Raw genomic sequence first — 21,690 nt, 5'->3', positions numbered from 1 at the left:
TTTGATGCGCACTCACTCATTCTTACCCTCTTCTTCTGATTTTTGTGCACTTCGCTTGTAATATATCTTCCCCCTGTCTCTCTCCCTCCCTTTCTCTATCTCTCTATTTCTCTTTTCGTGTCCATCAAATCTCCAAATCGTTCCAAGGCGATAAGAAAGGAAACAATCCCCCCATCGCGCCCCCCACTCCCCCGAGCCGCACAAAAGGGGGCGGGGGAGATTGGACCTAAAACCCAACTCGGGACTCATGCCGTGTTGTACGACAACAAATCGACCCATCCAAGGGAAAGGAGGGAGAAAAAAAGGAGGGTCCCCCACAAAACACACACATACCACAACATCTCCCCCACAGAGCCTCCGACGCCACGACATCACGACAGACAAACAGACAGGCGGATAGGCGGCGGGCACACGCGGGCTAAGGGAGGTTGGCGAAGGGGGCGAAGGGGGAGAAGCCCAGCGCGCCACATCCCGTACCTCCCGCCCCCTAGTGCACTACCAGCACTGCTTCCTCCACTACATGACCACATCCCCAAACCAGCCCGGCACCACCACCACCACCACCACCACCACCACCGCCACCGCCAATGGTTCTGAAACCCCCAACATCACCCCCAGCATCATCCACCTCAGCCACATACATACATACATACATACGTACATACATACACAACACCCCGGCACTGTCTCTCATTTACTCCCCCGTCTCTCCCCTCCGGCCCCCTCCCTCTCACTCCCCCCCCCTTCCCCCCCTTCCCCGGGCCCTCCCGGCTACCAGTGCAGAGCCCCCTCCCCCAAGTACTTTCTGACGAGGCCCGAGTAGTAGGCGGTCCGCTGCTCCCCCTGCAACGCGAACCCCGCGGGGAGGGGAACCCGGCGGTACGCCGCCAGCGACTGGAAGGACCGCAGCAGCGGCAGACGGCGCAGGTCCTCCGCGGAGCACAGCGGCAGGTAGCACGAATGCGGGCGGGTGAGGGACGAGAACTTGGCGTGACGGAGGACCCAAAGCGCGTCCTGCTCGGGGGGCGGAGGGGGGCCCGGCGGGGGGGGGGGAGGGGAAGGGAGGGTGCGCGTGTATGTGTATGTGTGTATGTGGAGGGGGTTTGGTAGAAGGAGCTGGAGCTCTCGTCCCCCTACACGCACTACACAAATAATGCGAAAACGTACAACAACCGTACGACATAGGCGTAATGCCGTACATACATGTAAATGTCGTACCTGTGGCATGTGCGTGGTGTTCAACATCAGCACCAGGTACAGGTACTCGGGTGCTGACCAGGACATGACCATATTGAACAGACCGCACCCCGGCGCGTACAGACCCGTGGGACTGTTGTACAGCCGCCGCCGCCGGTCGGGGTTGGCGGTGAAGTACTGGCTGCCCAAGATGTGCGGGGAGAAGCGGCAGCCTAGCGGGTAGGTCTCGCCACATACCGCCCACTGGGGCTGAGCACCGAACCTGCACGTGAACGTGTGTGTGCGTGTTTGTGTGCGTGTGTATGTGTGTGTTGTTGTGCGGGTAAGGGAGGGGGGAGGGATCGAGGGGTAAAGTGACGGAAAAGGAGACGATCACGCAAAATAAGGAGAAGAGGAAGAAGAAGCAGACGAAGAGAAGCCAGAGGGCAGCAGTACAGAATGGTACGGTAGAGCGGAGGGCGTGGAAGGGGGGGGGAGGTAGGGAGCAAGGGGGAAGATGTAAGGCGGGAAAGGCAGACAGGCAAACACACGCACAAGCCAGGCCCCACCTCCCCAAGGCGACTAGACTGGGAGCGGAGCGGAACCCACCTCCAGCACCCCCTAACCCACATCTGTATGAAGTACTCCCCCTCCCTCTCCCCCTTCCCCCTCCCCCCCTTCCCCCCCTCCTCCTTCGCCCCTCCCCCCTCCTCTCCCCCTCCTCTCTCCCTTCCCCCTCCTCTCCCTCTCCCTCCCCCTCCTCTCCCCCTCCCCCCTCCCCCTTCCCCACCTCCTGTGCGCCAGCAGCTTCCCCAGGCCGTGCACAAGGCCCACCAGATGCAGCCAGTCCAGGTCGGGGTGGTGCAGCCGGCACAGCTCGGCAGTTTGAAAGGCGTGATCCAACAGAGACAGCTCAGAGATCTCCTGGAAAGGCAAATGAATGACGTGTGACTCCGTAGGTATGTGCGTGTTTTCATACATACATACATACATACATACATACACATCCATACACACATACCTGCGCCTCCCCGCCTTCCGCCATTAGTACGGCCTCATACTCCCGCAGCTCGTTCAGTGTTTGGAGGGCCTCCCACACTGTCATGTGCGCCTTATCCAGGCTGGCAAATAGCTGGGTCTGCAGGTGCCGTACACCACATGACGTCAAAAGGATCAGCTTAGTGCAGCGGGTCAATGAAGGCGGAGGTGGAGGCGGAGGTGGAGGCGGGAGCTTGGGTTGGGTTTTCAACTCGAAGAGGGCGAAGAGGGAAGCGGAGAGGGGGGGAACAAGTACGGCGACCCTGTCCCCGTAACCCTGGCTAATAGCAATACGTACGAATCTTGTACGACGTAGTACGTGCCCTCTTGTCGACTTCCCAAGATTCACACACCAAAAACACTGTCGTACAGTCCCAACATGTTCCTGCCGCCCCCCCCTCCAAAATTCCCCCAAACCCCCCGCCCCCCATTCCCCCCAAACCCCATACACGCACACACACACACACGACGGGCCTCACCTGTCTCTTGACAAAGTCCATAGTCTGTCGCGCGTGGTTGAGGCGGAGGAACAGCTCCACCGCCGCATGCGAGTTGGTCAGGTGGTAGCTGCTACGGCAGCGCCCCGCCGGCAGCACCTGATGACATCCCTCACCGACGGCATCCTCAGACGCAGCTGTAGCTGTAGCTGTAGCAGTAGGAGTAGCTGAACTGCTGCTGCCGTCAACACCGCTACCGTCTCCTCCTCCGCCGCCGCCTCCGCCGCCGCAGCCCTCCTGCAAAACAGAATTTACGCGATGGCGTGTTTTACAGGTCTTGTTTTGACGACGTCATGTCGGGCGTTACAAGAGGCGTTACACGAGTCGTGGCAAGATGACAGCACACGGGGACGGCTTCCCGTAAAAAGACAGAGGGGGGGGAAGAGAGGGGGAGGGGGAGAGAAGGGGAGGGAGAGAGGGGGAGGCGTCACATACACAGGTATCGCGGCGGTGTATTATGACGTCATCCATCAGTGGGGAGCAACAGAGGAGGCGCGGGAACATGCACAGCCGACACAGATACACACACACACACACATCCCCCCCGCACAACCCCCCTGCTTCCCCCCTCCCCCGCAAATATCAGTCACAACGGCAGGTCAGCGAAATCCACTACGCCGCATGCAGTCCCCCCCCTCCCACACACACACATACATACACACACACACGCGTACCCCGCGCCTGCCGGCCATCTCGCCGCTGCCTCCGCCACCCTCGCCACTCGCCATACCACTCGCCGTACCACCGCCGGCGTTATGAAAGCTGCCATGGCCAACCGCTGATACACCGCCGCCGCCGCCGTGCGCCGCTGCAGCACTGGCCGCCGCCGTCGCCACTGCCCACGGGTCGCGGCGCGCCGGCTCCATCCCGAAAGTGATGGGTCCCGGATCGGTTCCTAGCAGTCCCCAACCCGTATTACGTGCCGTCATCGATCCAGTGTGGGTACGGAACGCCGTGAGCAGGCGATGACCTTCCAGCTCCGATTCGTCGTCGTCGTCGCTGCTACTGCTCAACCCAACGACGCCGACGCCGACGCCGGCGGCGGCGGCGGCGTTCGACTGTTCTAGGGCAGCAAGCGAGGAACATGCACGACGGTAACCGTACGTCGTGTACGACGCAGCTTGGTGTGGTAAAGCTCCGCCGCCGCGGCGGCGGGAGGGAGATGTGGCGTTGAGGGATTGGCGCTGTGCTGCTACTGCCGCTGCTGCCGCGCGCTGCTGCATCTGCTGCTGTTGCTGCTGTAACTGCTGCTGTAACTGCTGCTGTTGTTGTGACTGCTGCTGCTGCTGCTGACCGTACGGCTGGCGGGGGATATGATGTAAATCCACAGAGAACCTGGAATGCGCATTTGACCGCGCCGCCGCTACAGCCCGAATGTAGCCCCCGCCGCCACCGCCGCCGCCATACCCGTGGTCAAGGCCGTCGCAATGGCTGTAGTACCCGTCGACGGTCATACTCGCGCTGCTGCTACAGCCACCGAGCGGAGGCTGCGACTCCGGGTCGTAGCACTCCCGCAGTAGCATACTGCGAGCCGCCAGGAGGGAGCTGCTACTGCCAAGGTCTGCGGAACACGATGCCGTACGCGCTGCCGCCGCCGCTGCTGCCGGGCTTCCCGGTTGGCTGAAGGCAGCGCTGCCGCCGCCGCCGCCACCGCCGCCGCCATCCTCCGGCAAAACGGCCAGGGCGGGATGCGTTACATCGACCTGGTGAGTGCGGTGTACGGCCAAGTCCACACCTAATTGATTGTCCCGTACAGTGCGGGCATTTGCTGGTAAGTTGTTTTCATTAGGGGGTTGAGCAAGGATGGAGTGAGAGTACTGGTGCTGATGTGTGTACGACAGAGGGACCTGCGGGGCCGGCGCGCTGTGGTGGCGGAGGCGGTGAACGGCGCTGGCGCCGCCACCGCCGCCGCCACCGCCGGCGGCGCCGGCGCGAAGCGCGGACTCCGGCGCCACCACGGGCGCCGCCGGAGCGGCAGCAACAGCCACAGCGGCGGCGGCATTAGACCAGCCGCGGTAGCGGCTCAGCATCTGACCCGCCTGCGCATTATCGTCCGTACTGTCGTACACTGCGGTGCCGGCCATGCTGGTCACGGCAGCCCATAAGGACGCGATGGAGCTCGCGGAGCCGCCGGGGGAGGTGCCCTGATCTGCGACGACCTCCACACTACCAACAGCATCACCGCCGCCGTCGCCGCCGCTGCAGTCGGCTCCGGAACCCCCCGCGGCGGTCTTAGCCATCAGGGTGATGTCCGCCGTCAATAAGTCCGGAGCCGCTGCCGCCGCCACCGCCGCCGGCGTTACAACGCCGTCAAGCCCGGCGCTAGCAGCTGTCTTTGGTGGAAGCACCGCCACGGCAGCGGCGGCAGCGGCAGCAGTGGTGCAGCTCCTCGCCTGACCCTCTTCCCGTCGGGGCATATACAGCTGATGGAGCTGATAATGGCGACGATTACGATGAGGATACTGGTGGCGGTGCGCGGTAGAGCTTGGTTCCACGCCAACGACGACGCCGGCGGAGCCTGTACTGCATTCGGCACAGGCTTGTACGGCGTCGTGTCCGCCGCTGACGGCGACCTTAAAAGCCGCCCACTGGTCTGGAGATACCGAGCCAAACACGCCCGTAAGGCCGCCCCCATCGGCACCCTCACTCTCGGCAGTGTTTCCTCCATCTGCCGCCGCTTCCGCGGGGCCGGCAGGTAAAGCTGATACTGCTGTTGTTGCCGCCGACGCTATATGGCTCTGGTGTTGATGCTGCTGCTGCTGCTGCTGCTGCGCGTGATGCGCTGGTGGTGGTGATGATGTAGCTCCGGCTCCGTTCACAAAGGCTGGCGGAAACCCAAGCTGTGCAGATAGCCGCTGGTGGCAATCAGCCGAGTCGCCACATCGCGTAAGGCCGGGGGCTAGGAGCGCAGGCGGTGACGGAGAGGACACGCCGCTCGGTGCCGAGGACAATGCAGTGCTGCTGGTGGCGGAGAGGTGACATTGCATCGGGGCTGGGTTGTAAGGGCAGCAGCAGCTGTCCTCGTGTGAGCCACCTTTATCGCAGCCGCAAGCTGAATTTGCGTCGTCTTCGCTATCTGGGTCAATAACGCAGTAGGTGTTGTCCGGGGCGGAGGTGACCACGTAACCGCATTCGTCCTCAGCCTCCAGCGCGGTTTCAGTGGTCTGGACCATAGAGTTATGGCTCCTGCTTTTCTTCATTGGATAGGATATGTAATCATCTCCCGGCCTGTATGACACAACGCGACGGAGATGCAATCATCAGGCATGGCGATTTGGCATGTTTATGGCGGTTCTATAGCAGCCGGATAGGATACTGTTTGTCAGGTTCCCGCTGATGCTTATATCTCCTTTTTGTTGGTCATGCATGACACGCGCATGCAAGTCTTGCCGCGATTGCCACCTCACGAGTGGGAAGTGCCTGCAGCGCTAAAAGCGCTAGTCGCAGAAACTTGGCACCACATTTCATAGATACCGTGCCTTGCAAAGGAGATTCTGGGGAAATTCGTGCACTGTGTCAAGGACAAATTACTTACCGGCCAAGCCCTGTACAGGCCTGCTCCTCTGAGCTGGGTCCATCTCCTGCAAAGCCTGTGTCAAGCCAGAAACTTTAGCAGGTGTGTGGCTGAGCGCTGCGAGCGCAACCGTATTTCGCGGACCTGGCAGATGACCAAAGGTGCGTCGCAGTAGAGGCCGGATAGCGAAAGCGCGCCGAGACGCTGGAGCTTGTATCGATATAAAATCCATCATGGTTGCCTAGGAATGGGGTCGCGCCGCCTATTTGCGCATCGTTCCCTTCCAAGCGCAGTCCACCCTTACGAAGGACTCGCCCGGCGACAGTATCTTGCAGAAACGTGTTCGTGGGGTAAAATTGATTTCAACAGGCAGGTTTATCCGCGCCCTTGCCACGGCTCTGGAATTACTCGTAAGCTTGCGTGGAGACACGGCACTAAACAAGAACCGCCAAAATGTGGGTGACAAGCAGGTTAAGAAACGAGTTTTTACATGTTAATCGTTAAACGTGTTAACCCCAGGAAACATGTTTTCTTGTTGTGGCGCAACATAGAGCCGCGCAGATGCCGTACAAGCGACAGGTTCGTTGCATGTCACAGACTGGCATCGCCAATGGACCGGCCCACAACAATCAATCGCAAAAGTAATCAGCATCTTTCTTATCCTTACAAATCCTTACAAATGGCAGGACACATAAAGCACCCGCTCCGCTCCGTGGCGCTAAAGCTCTTTTCCTCGTACAACTTTCGCGCGTTTCTGACGCCTTCAGCCCGCGCACCATCGGTGGCCCTAGTACAACCATGCAAAAGTCAAGCATCGGAGATAATTCCGCATTTTACAAGCGAAGGAACCTACTGCAAAAGCCGTTGGCCGGTTGACTCAGTACATCCCTGTTGGCCCGTGGGTCTTTCCCCCACAAGAGCACATCCAAGCTTGCAACTGAGCGCCGCGCCAGGAACCAACCATATCCCACTCTAATTGCAAACATATATATGTACCAGGCCCTGCTCTGACGCGCCCTGAAGCAGGACCACTCCCTTACAGGACCACTCCCGCCCAGCCACATATACCCTTGGGCAAGGCCGCGTGAATTTACAACATGGCATCCTCCCGCCTACCCACCTACTTCGCCACCCCCCATACGTACATGTACATACATATATACATACATATATACATACATACACACATACATACACACACACCGTCCCGGGGGACCTTTTGCGGCCCTGGATAATGTGGGCGGGCCTCGCCCCTCCTCCCCTCCCCCCCACCCCCATTCACCCGGTCCTCAGCGCCCCCCTGTGCCTCTCACTACCACAGCGTATTCCCCCCTCTTCACCGCCCGGACCCGGTAAGCAAATAGATAAGTCCCCTTCACCTTCCGCCCTTTCCCCTTTTGGCGAGGACTGCTTCGCAACCGCCGACTGGTTAGTTATGCCTTCTTTCCCTCTGGCGCAACAGTCCGTGTCCGTTGCATCAGCTTCACTCGCTCGTGGTTCGTCTTTCCCCCCTTTCCCCCCCCCCCCACCGCCGCCACCACCACCACTACACGGGCCCTCCTCTGTGGGCCTCTCTCATGCCCGGGTCTGCTTGCGCTCCCCCCTCCCCCCACCCCCCACCCCCCACGCGCGACCGCAGCAGAAGGGCTCTAGGGTTTTAGGGCCCTCAGCACCCCCCGGGATGCGGGAAGCCAGCAAAGTCCGCAGGTGACCCCGTCAGCCCTCCCGCCCACGTCTGTATGTCTGCATGTCTGTATGTCTGTGTGTCTGTATGTCTGTATGTCTGTATGTCTGTGTGTCTGTGTGTCTGTATGTCTGTGTATCTGTGTCTTGTTCCTTTTCCAAGGGCGCTTTTTAGTTCCTTGTTCAAGTGGGGCCCCAAAGGGGGGAGGGGGTGGAGATAGCGGGATTAGGGGGGGAGACACGCACCACGAGCGAGTGAAGCTGACGCCACGGAAAGAATCGCGGGGTAATGGGGTTTGAGAGGGGTGGGAGGAGGCAGTGAAGACCCGCTGGTGGTGGTGGTCGTGGTGGTGGGGTGTGCGTGTGTGTGTATACATAAGTGAACTGTGAGTGGGTGGGTGGGTGGGGAGAGGTGATGTGTTAGTGACTAGAACTGGGATAAGATCACCCGGGCTAATGCCGCCGACGGCAGCCGCCCACATCGCCTGATGAGAATGCTCTCTCTCTCTCTGGGGGAGCCAGGGGGGTGCCCCGGCGTTGGGTTTGCCACAACCGCCAGTACCGCAGTACCCGCAATGACAGCAGGAGCAGCAGCGAGAGAGGGGTGGAACAACAGTATTGGGCGCCGTACACAGCACTACCGTACGTACGTTTCTTCTTACCTGTTTCAGCTACAGCTCTACGGCACTTATCTGCAAGTGGAGATCTTCTGCGACTGCCAGCTGCTGCGGGTAGGTGGGGGTTTGGAGTAAGGATGTGTGTGTGGGGGGGAGAGGGGGGGGAGCGAGGGGGAATGGGGCCGACGTAAAGGCGACGGAAGAGCTAGGAATGAAAAGCAACACATATACACACACACTCTCTCTCTCTCACACACACACACACACACACACACCCCAGCGGTATGAGCCGGTCTGCCAAACCCCCACCTACCTACTTACCTTCCTACCTACGTAACCACCTAACCGTTGGGGAGCCCAACCAGCTGTTATGTCCCCCAACCTCCAACACCCGGGGAACAAGACACACATACATACACATACACACATCCTGGACGTTTCCTCTTCTCCCGGGGGTTGCTAGGGGGTCTAACCCCCCCAGTGTGCTTCCCTCTCTGGCCTCCTGCTGCTGCCCCCACCCCCCACCCGGCCCAGTGTCACCCCAGAGACCTGCTTTGTGAGCAGCTGCTGCTGCTGCTGCCGTTTCTTAGCCGGCGCGGACTGCTGCTGCTGCCCGGATGGCGGTAGTGGCGGTGTGGAGATCCTCCCCAGCTGCCTCAATTTGTACTCACTGAGCTGTAAGGCGGCATCTCTGCATGTCGCCAGGGTGCCTATGTATGTATGTATGTACGTATGTATGTGTTGGCGGGGGGATGTAAAGCAAGGGGGGAGAGTGGAGAGGGCGGGGAAGGGGGAAACCATGTGGGACGGCGAGTGAAGCAAAGCTCAACTGCCGAACAATGTCTAACGCGTCAACTCCTGGCGAGGGCGGGGAGATAGGGACCGTGTGTGTGTGTGTGTGTGTGTGTGTGTATGGAGGGGGGAGTTCACCTCAAAGGCATACATAAATGCTCAAACATAAACACGGTTAGCTACGTGGTGTGCCCCCTCCCCCTCCCCCTTCACTCACTCACCCACTCACGCCGGGATTACGATCCCACCGACCCCGAATGAATGCCGCCACAGGCGCCAACTCCCCCAAAACACAGTCCCTTGGGAGAACATTCCCCCCCCCACTTCTGCATCACCCCCCTCCCTCTACCCTCCCCCCCCCCCTCACTCCACCTGCCAGCCGCAGCACCCTCACCGATGCCGGACGTTGCTTGATCTGGGTCATGAGGGCCAGTGACGTAATCACCTATGTGTGGTGTTAGGGTTAGGGTGTGGAGGGGTTGGGTGTGGGGGGAGGGGTGGGGAGATGGTTACACACATACTTCCTTACACTCACCCGTTCGCGTTCGGCTGTGGCGCAACGCACGATGCTCAGTCCCGTGTAGGGGCTCCAGTACTTGACTGCCACAAGCAATAGCACCACCACCACCACCACCGCCACCACCACCACCATGCATGCATGACCGGGCAGTAGAAGCAGGAATGAGCACCGAGGAATGTGGGGTGTCCATGTGGTACGACAAGTACGGCGGTCCAGTTGAACCATGTGGGTCAGCCGGAGGAGAACCCACGTAGACGTAAACCCGTGGGACACGGAGCGACGGAAAAGTACCCCACCGCTCCCTGACACATGTGTATGTGTGTATGTATGTATGTATGTATGTATGTATGTATGTATGTATGTATGTATGTATGTATGTATGTATGTATGTATGTATGTATGTATGTATGTATGTATGTATGTATGTATGACTTAGATTACACTGTGGGCCGCGAGAGCCGGGGGCCGAAGCCGAAACACAGCGCAAGGGTCGGGAGCACACAGCACAAGTCGGTTAGTCTTGTGTGCTCCCGACCCCGACTCAGACTGCCAATACTCTACGCAGCCACTCCAAATGTATGTATGTATGTATGTATGTATGTATGTATGTATGTATGTATGTATGTATGTATGTATGTATGTGTTTGTGCCAATGCAAGAAATACATTTTCCCGGAGTTAGTTGCCTCGCCTGGAGTGCCCGGTGTAGAGAGCGTGGTGACCGGGCGTGGGGGAGAGGCGGATGGGGGAGGTAAAGTCAGACTGTGGTCGGTTGGCTGTCGGCCGGCCATCTGAAATACCACCGCACCTTGCAGACTGGCAATATTGGTCCCCATCCCGTAGTCACCGAAGTTTTGAGCCACGCTTTCGCGCATCGCTTGTAAGAGCACCAGTTCAGCTGTCGACAATGTGGAAAGCAAAAGCCGGGTTATGTGGTGTGCGCTGTACATAATCCAGGGACCTTGAAGATGGGTAGGTAGAAATGCTTACTGCATGTCTCATCGACCTTGCCGTCCTTCCATGTCACCTCCACCAAAAGGTATCTGCGCGCAGCGAGGCAAGACGCTCAAACCGCCCGGCCTTTCTGAAAACCTTCACCGTTCCTTTGTTATGCCAGCCAAGTGATGCAATCCAAAGTGTTTCTGTACCTATTTTTCAAACGGACCATCGGATAGAGGTTTCAAAGTTGACGATGTGCCGCCGGGCTGTCGCTGCGTCTACCATAAGCCACTTTTGACAACCTCGGGACATTTAAAATCTGAGCTTTTTCAGCCGGAACTACGTGCAACCATTCTTCGTTGTTGTTTCCTCACCGACTATTCGACTTCGCGTGTACGTCACGTTAGTCTGTGAACTACATGTTGCTTGCAGGTCCATACTTGGTCAATGAGTGGTGGCCCAGACATCCAATTTATTACGCGATGCAAACCTTGAGGACAAGAACATGGAAGCTCGCATACCCCTTGAGTCGCAACCGGCTGTTTTGTCCTCGCACACAGCCAAACAATGCGCACTATGCGCATGTGCACATAAGATGTCAACTCCCTTACATTCGTCGGACCGCGTTCCTAGCGGCAGCAGGCAGCGCAGCTGCGGCGTCTGGGACGACATCGCCAGACGCAGAGACAGGCCGATTGGCGCCTGGGCTTTACGGCCTCCCTGGACTGCATTCCCCCGATGATCTCATTTCCCTCGCTGCCCGCATCGTGGCGCACTGTCAGGAGCTGCAGCTGTGCATGGACCTGCTGGCAGGTAATCAGGTACCAGGGGTCTGTGTGGAAAATCGGACGGACAGACATAAAATGCGCGGCGAAACAACACGGCGAAACCCTGCACGTCTGCAAATAAATCCTTCCTCCCCCACTACCCTCACCCCCGTCGGTGTTAGTACCTTAATCGTACGTACGGCAGCCCGCAGCAGACATGTGTGTGTTTCGCGTGACGGGAGATTGGTCACCCGGTCTTTCTGTATGTATGCATGTATGTATGTATGTATGTATGTACGTTTATATGTATATAAGTACGTCAATGCCGTAGATATGCAAAAGGTGCAGGCTGTTGTAGGTTCTGCGGGTAGAATCATGCGGGGTTGAAAGTCAGGAAGAGGGGGGGGCGTGGAAAGAGAAAAACGGGAAGAGGGAAGATGGATGAGGGGCGAGGGCTCTCAGGACCAGTCAATGAGCGGGTGCGTGTCAGGGCCACCTGCCACCATCGCCTTTTGCCGTCCTGACACGCGTCGCGTCGCGTTGCAGAGGCACAGGCACAGGCAGACGGCTGCGGCGCACTCCCGTATGCATCATCACTATTATCGTCGTCGCCATCATCATCGCCGTCGGCCGCTGCCGCCGCCGCCGCGGCGGCGACGGCCCAGACAGCGGCGGTGGACGACGTGGCTGCTGCTAGGACTGCAGCAGCGGAGGTTGCCCGGTTGGTCCGCCGTCACCACGAGGCGGTCAGCTGGCTGCGCCCTGCGGCGGAGCACTGCGCAGAGCACCACGCGGAGGGGCAGTGGCGGGAGGCGGCGGGGAGAGCGCTGCGGGCGATGCAGGTGGCGATTGCACTGGGCACAGAGGTTCACCGTTAGCGGGGTCGTTAAAAAAGCAGGGGTGGTTAGCGGGGGGTTAGGGTTTTAGGGTTTTAACAGGTTAGGGGTGGTTAGCAGGACCTCGTTGTAAGAGAAGTGAAGAGTATTCGGTAGGTCCATTTGAGACTAAGAGCTTTCGGAAGGTGGCTACGGAGGGCGGGTGGGGGCCCGGGGGCGAGGGGCGAGGGGTGAAGTAGTAGTCCCACCCCGGGTGTGTGTGTGTGTGTGTGTGAGGGAGAGGGGGAGGGGGGGAGGGGGGGGACTGCTGACTCGTCCAACGCGGCGGCCCCATTTCGTTGTGAGGCTGCGACCCCACCACCACCACCGCCACCACTACCACGTGGATATCGCGGTCACCGGTCCGGTTCTGTTCCGGCTCGGCTCCCCACCCCCTGAGCAGGCGGTGGAGGAGCTCCTCGCAATGAGGTTAGCGGCCCACAGCAGCGGCCCGGGGGGCCACCACCAGCACCACCAGCAGGCCGCAGTGGAAGCAGCCGAATCAGCCATTGCCCCACCGCCGCATTGTCGTCGGGTCATAGACGCGGAGAGGGGCGGCGGAGGGGAAAGGTCGATCAGCACACGCGGCAGTGGTGGTGGTCCGGAGGAGGTTGTCGCCACCGGTGGCGATGCCGCTGGAGCCCGAAGGGATCAGCTGGAGGGGCGCGTTGGAGGCAGCATGGAAGCGGTAGCGGCGACGGCGGCAGGTGGCGGCGGAGGCGGCGGCGGTCAGCTGAGGTTGGTTTCGGAGGCAGTGTCGCGCGCGGCGGCGTTGTCGGAGCAGGACCGACAGGAGCGAGCCGCACTGGAGCGACTGGAGACGCGGCTGATAGCGGCGTTCCGGGCAGCGCTATCTGACCCACGGGTCACGCCCGTTCCACTGGTGGTCTTGCACGACAGCGAGGTGCGCGGCGACCCGCTGTTGGCGCGCCACGTGACGCCGGCGACGGAAGCGGAGGTGGCGGCGGCGCGGGCTGGCGAGAGCGTAACGTTGCCGCTGGTACTTCCACCTGATGGGTACGATGGCGGCGGCGGCGGCGGCGGTGACGGCGGCGGCAGCATCAGCAACGGCGGCGGCAGCGGCGGCGGGGAGGGCAGCACGGAGACATCCGCTGCGACTGCGGGGTATGGAGAGCAAGTGGCGAAGATAGAACTGGGCCCGGTGGCGGCCATGACACGGCGTGCACGTCGACGAGGTACGGCAAAGTACGACAAAGTGTGTGTGCCATGATACTGGTCACTCACAGAGGGGGGTAGACCCCGGGCTTAGACGATCATTTCGCAATAGCGCCGTCGCAGGCCACCACCAGTTGGGGCAGCCTCCACAACCACCTTCGCAGATGCCTCGCCCCCCGGGCCAACCCCGCCCATCCCCCCCCCTCGCCCTTTGCTGTTACCAGCTCTTGCTGCGTAGGCGCTATGGCATAGTCACTGATCCCTGTGGTGGGATGTCCTCCATCTTCTCCACCACACCACACCACCACCCGGCCACCTTGACCTCTTACGTTATTTCACAGAGTCGGACTAGGGTATGCCCCAAGGGGTGGCCGCCCGCACGGGGGGCCCCTCGGGGGAGGGGGGGGGGATGTGGGGGGGGGGGTCTCTCTGTCCTCCGTCCGTAACCTGCTCCATGTGCCCCCCTAAAACCCCCACACTACCCCCACCCGCCCCTAACCCAGGCGGGCGGTTGTGGGCCCTCAGGCTGACGGGGGCGCTGACGGGGCTGCTGCTGGCCGAGCACCCCAGCAGCCAGGTGCGGCGAGCTGTGCACGCAGTGACCCACGGGTCACAGGCCTCCGCCGCGTTGCGCTTCCTGGACCTGATGCGGCCGTTACGGGACCGCCTGGCGGATTGCCTGCAACAGCCGTCGTACGCCCATTTGAAAATGGCGGGGGACTCCGTGGCAGGTGGGGGTGGGGGGAGAGGGGGGTAAGACGAACCAACCACTGGCAAATGGAGCAGATAGACCAAAGATAGATAGACGGGTAGTCCAGGAGAAGGAGAATAAATGCTGCTAAGGGAAATTTACAGATGACCACTGCCTCCATGTCATCTGCGTAATCTTGGCGGCGACGTGGCCGTAGCCGGGTTGCACGACGAATGACGGACTAGCTGGCAAATCCAAAGTCCAAAGAAAGCAGCAGAAGGCGAAAAACGCAGCAGAAGAACTACCAAGCCGCCTAGTTGGAAGGAAAGACTTGTATAAGGCAGATAGATAGAAAAAAGGAAAACGGAAGCCGCAGAGGTGGTGTGTAAACCTAGAGGCGGCAAAGGAGGGAGGGTATCGGAAAGTGTAATATGATGCAATCGGACAGTCTACATGGCCGACGTGGCGGTGAAAGTAAGTAAAGTAGAGGTTTGCTGATCCGGGTTATTTGCTGCTGCTGCTGCTGCTGCTGCTGCTGCTGCTGCTGCTGCTGCTGCTGCTGCTGCTGCTGCTGCTGCTGCTGCTGCTGCTGCTGCTGCTGCTGCTGCTGCTGCTGCTGCTGCTGCTGCTGCTGCTGCTGCTGCTGCTGCTGCTGCTGCTGCTGCTGCTGCTGCTGCTGCTGCTGCTGCTGCTGCTGCTGCTGCTGCTGCTGCTGCTGCTGCTGCTGCTGCTGCTGCTGCTGCTGCTGCTGCTGCTGCTGCTGCTGCTGCTGCTGCTGCTGCTGCTGCTGCTGCTGCTGCTGCTGCTGCTGCTGCTGCTGCTGCTGCTGCTGCTGCTGCTGCTGCTGCTGCTGCTGCTGCTGCTGCTGCTGCTGCTGCTGCTGCTGCTGCTGCTGCTGCTGCTGCTGCTGCTGCGCGGCTAGCTGATACATGCGTATCAGCCGGCGGGGCCCCCCGCCGCCAGCTAACTCGCCCCTGGCCCAACCAACCCAACCAACCCAACCAACCCAACCAACCCAACCAACCCAACCAACCCGACCCAGCTAGCTCGGCGGCGAAGCGCGAAACAAACGACTAAGCGAGGGATCACCTGGCCAGGCGGCACAAGGGGGAGGGGAGAGGGGGAAGGGGGAGAGGGGGAAGGGGGAGAGGGGGAAGGGGTCTCCTCAGTATTGAAGACCCCAGATGATGGTCGTCTCTATTGCTCTCGGCTGGAACGGTCTTCAATGTTCACCCACGCTGGCGCCTGCCCTCGCTTTCCCCGCATAGGTGACCCGCGGGTCGCTCTGATGCTGCTGTACGACATCCTGTCCGCCGTACGGCCCCTGGCTGAGGAGGAGGTGGCTGCCTTGCAGCGGCTACAAATGCAGATGTTGGTGGAGGTGGAGGGGGGGGAAGCGGAGGAGGAGCTGGTGGCTGCGGGTGGTGGTGGTGGTGGTAGTGGCGGCTGTTCTGGAGTGGAGCAAGGTGGCGATGGGGAGGGAGACGTGTACGACAGTGACCCCCTCCATTTGCGGGGCAGTGTTGACTTCCTCGTGTAAGTGCGGGACTCGAACGAGCGCGTGTACGTATCTATGTATCTATGTATGTATGTATGTATGTATATGTGTGTAGGGCCGTACGGCGAAACCCCCCTTTGAGCGCCCGGGAATGGCGGGAGCTGGCGCCGTACTTCAGCATCGAGGGGCTGTTGCAGGGTGAGTTCCCCTGTGTATTACACGTTGCTCTTTACGACAGGGGAGGAGAAAGTGTTGTTGCTTCCCCAACTCCGCGCGCCCCAATTTCCCCCTCGCCTCTTTCTCTCCTTTAACTCCCCGCTCCCCGTGTGCCCATACACTTACACACATAGGCACACATACACATGTACACGTATATATACACACATACATACATACACACATACACACACTCACACACACGCGTAGCTCCCTCCGGATTCAGGTCTGAGCCGTCAGCTGTCCCACGTGTTCGGGTTGGGGTTACGTGTTTCCCCCCCCGTCCCCCCCAACCGGGGGGAGTGCCAACCCGGGGAGTTCTGGCGGCATCCGGACAGCATCGTTCGATTGGAGCTGCGGGAAGCGTCTGGCAGCAGCAGTGGCAGTAGCAGTGGCAGTGGCAGTAGCAGCAACATGACCGGCAGCGGAAGGACCGACGGGCCGGTGCCGGGGGAACTCCTGGGGGTGTTGTACGTGTATTTGGATCCGGATTGCGATCTGCCGTACACTGTCCTTATCAGGTGAGGCTCCCGGGTGAAGGACCTCCCCCTTGATGACGTGGCGTGACGGGGGGTGCGGGGAGGTGTTGTGTGTGTGTGTGTGGGGGGGGTGAGGTGGGGGGGGGGGAGGAAAAAAGGGGGGAGGGGTGTGTATGAGGTAGGGCCGGTAGGCATTGTGACCCCTCATCCCCTTGTCGTGCCATGCCGGGGCCGCAGTGGGGGCATCTGCAGCTGGTGCACTGCTACTCTCGCACCGCATGGGGGTCCTTTCCTTACCCCGAGGGAATGGAAGGGCTCAAGGCCCCAAACCCTCAATACCCCCCACGCGCCACCCTGGCAGGCACGGGTTCGTGGGGTACGATGGGGGCAGCGGTACGGCGCCCTGGCTGCAGCACCCGGAGCAGCAGAGCCAGTTTCAGCAGGGGTCACGACAGCAGGAGGGGGAGGGGGAGGGGAGGGCGGGTGCCGCAGGAGCCGCGGGTGCAACAACATCCAGCACGTGTAACACTCAGCCGCCAGCCACCCTATGCCGGGGTCGGGGGGAGAGGGGTGTCACCCATCTCCTCGGTTCGGGGGCATGTGTTCCGCATGTTGCACTGCACCTGCCCGCGGGTCAGGTGACCCACGGGTCAGGGGCAGGGGCAGGCGGCTATCTGGTTCCGGAGCACCCCGGACTCATCCGCACGCTGGTGCATGAGCTGGGACACGCGCTGCACTACATGATGTCGTACAGGTACGGCGCGTCATGTGTGCCGTGATGTGGTGAAAAGTCTGGGGAGGGACCGCGCTCTGATGGGTTTTACCACCGCGTCCTTGCCACCGCAATCCCCCCTAACCGTCTTATATAAAGTACGGCACTAAAACTGTCAACTAATCCAACCACTTATCGTTCTGTTCCAGTGCTTTGGTATTGAGAGTTGTGTTTTAGGGTTTTAGGGTTTTACTTCACACGCACAACACGCAAACACCCGCAGAGGCAAGGGCTCGTGGGCGGCCCCCTGTGCTGCGTGGCCATTATTGATCTGTCTATCTGTCTGTCTGTCTGTCTGTCTATCCCCCACCCCACCCCCCCGTGACGTGACCTCCACCTCATTCACTACTCAACGCCGTCGGGAGTCCAATCCCGTAAATAGTGAACATACACATAGACATACACATACACATACACATACACACACATACACATACACATACACATACACATACACATACACATACACATACACATACACATACACATACACATACACATACACATACACATACACATACACTTAAACAGAGATACACACACTCACTCTCTCTTCCCCCCTCCCCCCACCTACCCAAACCCCCCAAACTGTCGCACACCGCTCCGTACATGCAGCCCTGGCGCACTGCCCGACAGTAACGCCTGCTACAGCTCCACTGACTACTTGGAGCTGGTGTCGCACATATTAGAGCGCTGGTTCGCGGACCCGTGGGTCCTTTCCCAGCTGTCATGCCACGTCGTGAGGTGGGGCATTTGAGGGGAGAGTGTGTGTGTGTGTATGTGTGTAGAGGGGTAAATCCAGGGCAGGGGGCTGCAAGAGGTTTGCAAGAGGGTGGTGGGGTGGCTGTCCTCCCCCAGGACTTCCCCCCTTTCGCACCTCTCCATCCTGTGACCCCCCTCTTTGATGTGTTTTATTTCCCCCTCAGTCGTACAGTTTTTCCCGTTCCTCTTTCCCCTCCCCCCATTTCCTGCATTTTCCTCTCCCACCCTTCCCCCTTTCCCTTCCTCTCTGTCACCACACCTAACGAACCGCCCGGACCCGTCCTGGACCCGCCCGTGCCCGCCCGTGCCCGCCCGCCCGCCCGGGACGTGTGGACAGCGGTGCGAGGCTGCCGCCCCGCCTCTGCGCCGCCGTAGCCGCCACCCCCTCCCGTCACACCACTTGGCTGGAGCTGCAACAACACTGCCTAGCTGCAGCAGCTGACCTGCTCATGAACCTCAACGGCCACTTGGACGTGCAACGACTTCGGTTAGTACCGCAACCGCCGGACCCACAACCACCACAAACAACAGCTGCACCACAACCACCACCCGCGGTGATACCAAACCCATCCACCCGGCAAGGAACTGCACCATCGGCACAGCCGCCGCCTCCGCCTCCGAGGCTAATAGAGCTCCAATCCACGCCCACCCTGGAGCTGGTTTCGGCGCTGTGGGCCGAGCACTCGGCGCTCCCTGGCGGCGTCTTCCAGCCCACCCGGGGCCTTATGACGGTGCTGCCGGGCTTCCTGCACAATGCGGCCGTCATGTATGCTTACCCCGCGGCGCAGCTCGTGGCAGTGGCCGTGTGGGAGCGCCATTTCGCTGCGGGATCGACGGCGGCGGCGGCGGCGGCGGCATCAGGCGAAGGCCCCCTGGAGTCGGCCGCGGCGGCGCGGTGCGGCAGGCTCATACGGCGGTGTCTGCTGGAGCAGGGCAACCCAGCCGCCGCGGCGGCGGCGCTGGAGGCGCTGCTGGGACCGGGAAGTGTACGGCGTGTACGGCTAGCGCGAGATGACGAGCACCGCAATGATGAGAGCTCTTGTGGGGTCGGTGTTGAGGCCCCGGGGGAATTTGGCGACTTGTATTGTCGGGTGGGTGTTATTCCCGACTTGGCTCACGCGGCCTTTCAGGACGTAGACCCGCTGGTATTTTAATTCCTTTACTCCCACGCGTGTGTAAGTGTGGGGAAGGGGAGGGGGAGGGGAGGGGGAGGGGAGGCCCGGTGGGGGTTGGGGTGGAAGGGGGGTTGCCCCCGCCGCGATGAGAGCGTGTGTGTGGGTGTCTCTGTGGCAATGATGGACTGTGGCAACTGTTGCTGCTGCCTGTACCATAGTACGGAGGTAGGTGCTTCCAAAGGATGAGATACGTGTGTTTCGTAACGCTAAGTCACCCGCGTGTGTTCCCCCTCCCCTCCTCTCCTACTTCCGGATAAACGACCAGCAATGTGTCAATCAATGAATGAATGCATGATTGAGTGTGATGTGGCAATGAGTGGATGATTCCGGGAATCGAACCCAACGAACGGCGCCGAGCGGGTTCGTACGCGAGTGGGGGATTAAATCCCCGCGTAACTAGAGCGAGAGTGAGTATGAGAGAGAGGGTGAGAGAGACACCCCCTGTCGTGGTGCGGGTGTGGTGTGTTGCGGGTTCTACAGGGCGCCTGAGCTGCCTGTATGTATGTATGTATGTATGTATGTATGTATGTATGTATGTATGTATGTATGTATTTTAGTGATCTTCTGAGCCGTGATGTGCGAGGGGGAATGGTAAGTGAGTGGTGCACGAGTAACTCTGCCTCCGAAGCGAGCTACGAATAGTACAACTGACCGTACTGCTGACCGTACATGTAATGGGACATGTTTTAGGGAAGGCCGCGTAGAAACAACAAACATGCGCCGCCGGGAAATCGGGACGCGATATGCCCCCCCCCTTCTCTCTCCGCGACTTTCCGGTCGTACCGCACCGCCTCTGCGTTGTGTGTTGTGTTGTGTTGTGTTGTGTTGTGTTATCCAAAGCGTTTGTAAGAACGTAGGAAACCAAACACCCTCCCCACCCACCCACAAAACCCTCGCCCCCTCAAAAGCACCGCAATGATAACAAGCCCCATGCCGCAAAGATCGCTCTACCGCGGCTGCTGAGTTCACAGTACACCATCTCTACCAAGACACGAGCAGGGTCTTCGAATCGAGAGAAGTAGAGACTCTTCGGCTCGCTACATTAAGACGAAAAACAAAAATGCGGCTTGGCGCCCGCCACAGCAAAAGGTGGAAAAGTGCCTTAGCAGGGTCCTTAACATCCTGAGAGCCAAAAGCCGCCGGAAGCCGGGGGTTGGGTTGGTTGGCTAGTTGGTCTCGTAAATACACTATGTACGACTACCTCCGTACAAGTTGCATGTCACTGTAGAGAAGTGTTCGCATTCTCCCGTCGCCGCCTCCGCGCCCGCATAATCGTTTTTCCATCGTCATGGCCTTGCCTGCTTTGCAAAGTTGTGTCAGACACGGCGCCGGTATTTGCTCCCCACGGGTGTACCTATCTATGTATGTATGTCTCTCTCTCTCTCTCTCTCCCTCTCTCTCTAGGGCAGATCTATATATGTATATACAGATCTACACGGGTCACCAGGACCAGCTTTGCCCGCGACCCCCCCCCCGGGAGACCTCCACGACCAGCAACGCATTCACCTCCATTCACGGCTTGGGTAGGAGTACCTAAACAAGGAGTACCTAAACAAGAGACAGGAGTCGCCTCTCTCCCCCCCCCCCGTCCCCATGGCCCCCCCCGGTCCCCATGGCCCCCATCCCGCGGCTTCACTCGACCCACACAAACGCATCAACGCTGTAAGGGATGGCAACTCGAGGAGGGATGGCAACTCGGGGGGGAAAGGGTCACATATAAGCCCACGCCCCGGACATACATACATACACGCACAACGGATCCTTAAACCTGAGCCACGATACAACTTGGCCATCATTGCTCTGCGGAAAGGGAACAAACTGTCTGTAGGGGCTGAAGGACCCTGAAAGCCTTGAAAACCACTATCACACACCATTACAAACCTCTTCGGAGCAGTTCTTCGGATCTGCAGTAAGGTGGTGCCGCCGCCGAGGGGAAGAGACCCAAAATTGTGGAAAATTGTGGGCCCTACAGCCCCCCCCCTTAGGTCAGTAGCCCACCTACAAACGAGACTCCTGCGACGACAACCGCCACCGCCGCCGCCGCCGCCACCGCCATGACACATCACCCCGGATATATATATGTATACATGTGTATTGTATGAATGTATGTGTACATATATGTGTGTGTGTTTTCCTGACCCCAATCGCTAACAGGCGGCATGGCGGCCGCCGCCCCGAAACCACTCCGACACACACACGTGCACTTACGCAATGCACGTGGCAAACCCCCGCCCCGACATTCTCCAGTGTACGGCGTATTCTTCACTTCGACTTCGACTTTGGAAAAAGAGACACTCTTCATCAACACAACACATCTGACACCATCATCAACGAACAATCCGCAAGCGAGGGACATACATACACACATAGGAAGACTGCTGCAGTAATTTGTTCATTCGATTTACACACCCACACATGCAACAAAGCATTACACCCATCGCATTACACCCAACCTAACCAACCCTACCGGACGCATGGCGCGCCCCCCCCCCCACCCCCACCCC

General features: G+C 59.7%; 2 protein-coding genes across 2 annotated transcripts; one reads left to right on the top strand and one right to left on the bottom strand.

Annotated features, from left to right (window-relative positions):
- Positions 1-771: 771 nt before the first annotated feature.
- On the bottom strand, positions 772-11,213 carry VOLCADRAFT_96377 (uncharacterized protein; the record flags this gene model as incomplete). The annotated part of the gene is made up of 15 exons (XM_002955378.1): positions 772-1,014; positions 1,219-1,459; positions 1,967-2,100; positions 2,276-2,425; positions 2,694-2,948; positions 3,386-3,846; positions 4,105-5,379; positions 5,746-5,939; positions 6,247-6,301; positions 8,571-8,633; positions 9,044-9,235; positions 9,690-9,762; positions 9,853-9,866; positions 10,645-10,734; positions 11,150-11,213. The coding sequence occupies 15 exons, from the start codon at positions 11,211-11,213 to the stop codon at positions 772-774; spliced, it is 3,504 nt and encodes a 1,167-aa protein (XP_002955424.1).
- A 122-nt stretch (positions 11,214-11,335) lies between these two features.
- On the top strand, positions 11,336-19,165 carry VOLCADRAFT_119092 (uncharacterized protein; the record flags this gene model as incomplete). The annotated part of the gene is made up of 11 exons (XM_002955438.1): positions 11,336-11,588; positions 12,089-12,384; positions 12,821-13,613; positions 14,097-14,324; positions 15,553-15,820; positions 15,898-15,980; positions 16,225-16,519; positions 16,715-16,853; positions 17,116-17,231; positions 17,865-17,993; positions 18,349-19,165. Coding segments are annotated over 11 exons (3,417 nt in total), but the record flags the coding sequence as incomplete, so codon positions are not given.
- Positions 19,166-21,690: the final 2,525 nt, after the last annotated feature.

Source organism: Volvox carteri (assembly GCF_000143455.1).
Source record: "Volvox carteri f. nagariensis unplaced genomic scaffold VOLCAscaffold_51, whole genome shotgun sequence".
Lineage (NCBI taxonomy): Eukaryota > Viridiplantae > Chlorophyta > Chlorophyceae > Chlamydomonadales > Volvocaceae > Volvox > Volvox carteri.
The sequence above is the reverse complement of the archived record's forward strand: the minus strand, read 5'-3'. Positions and strand labels throughout refer to the sequence as shown.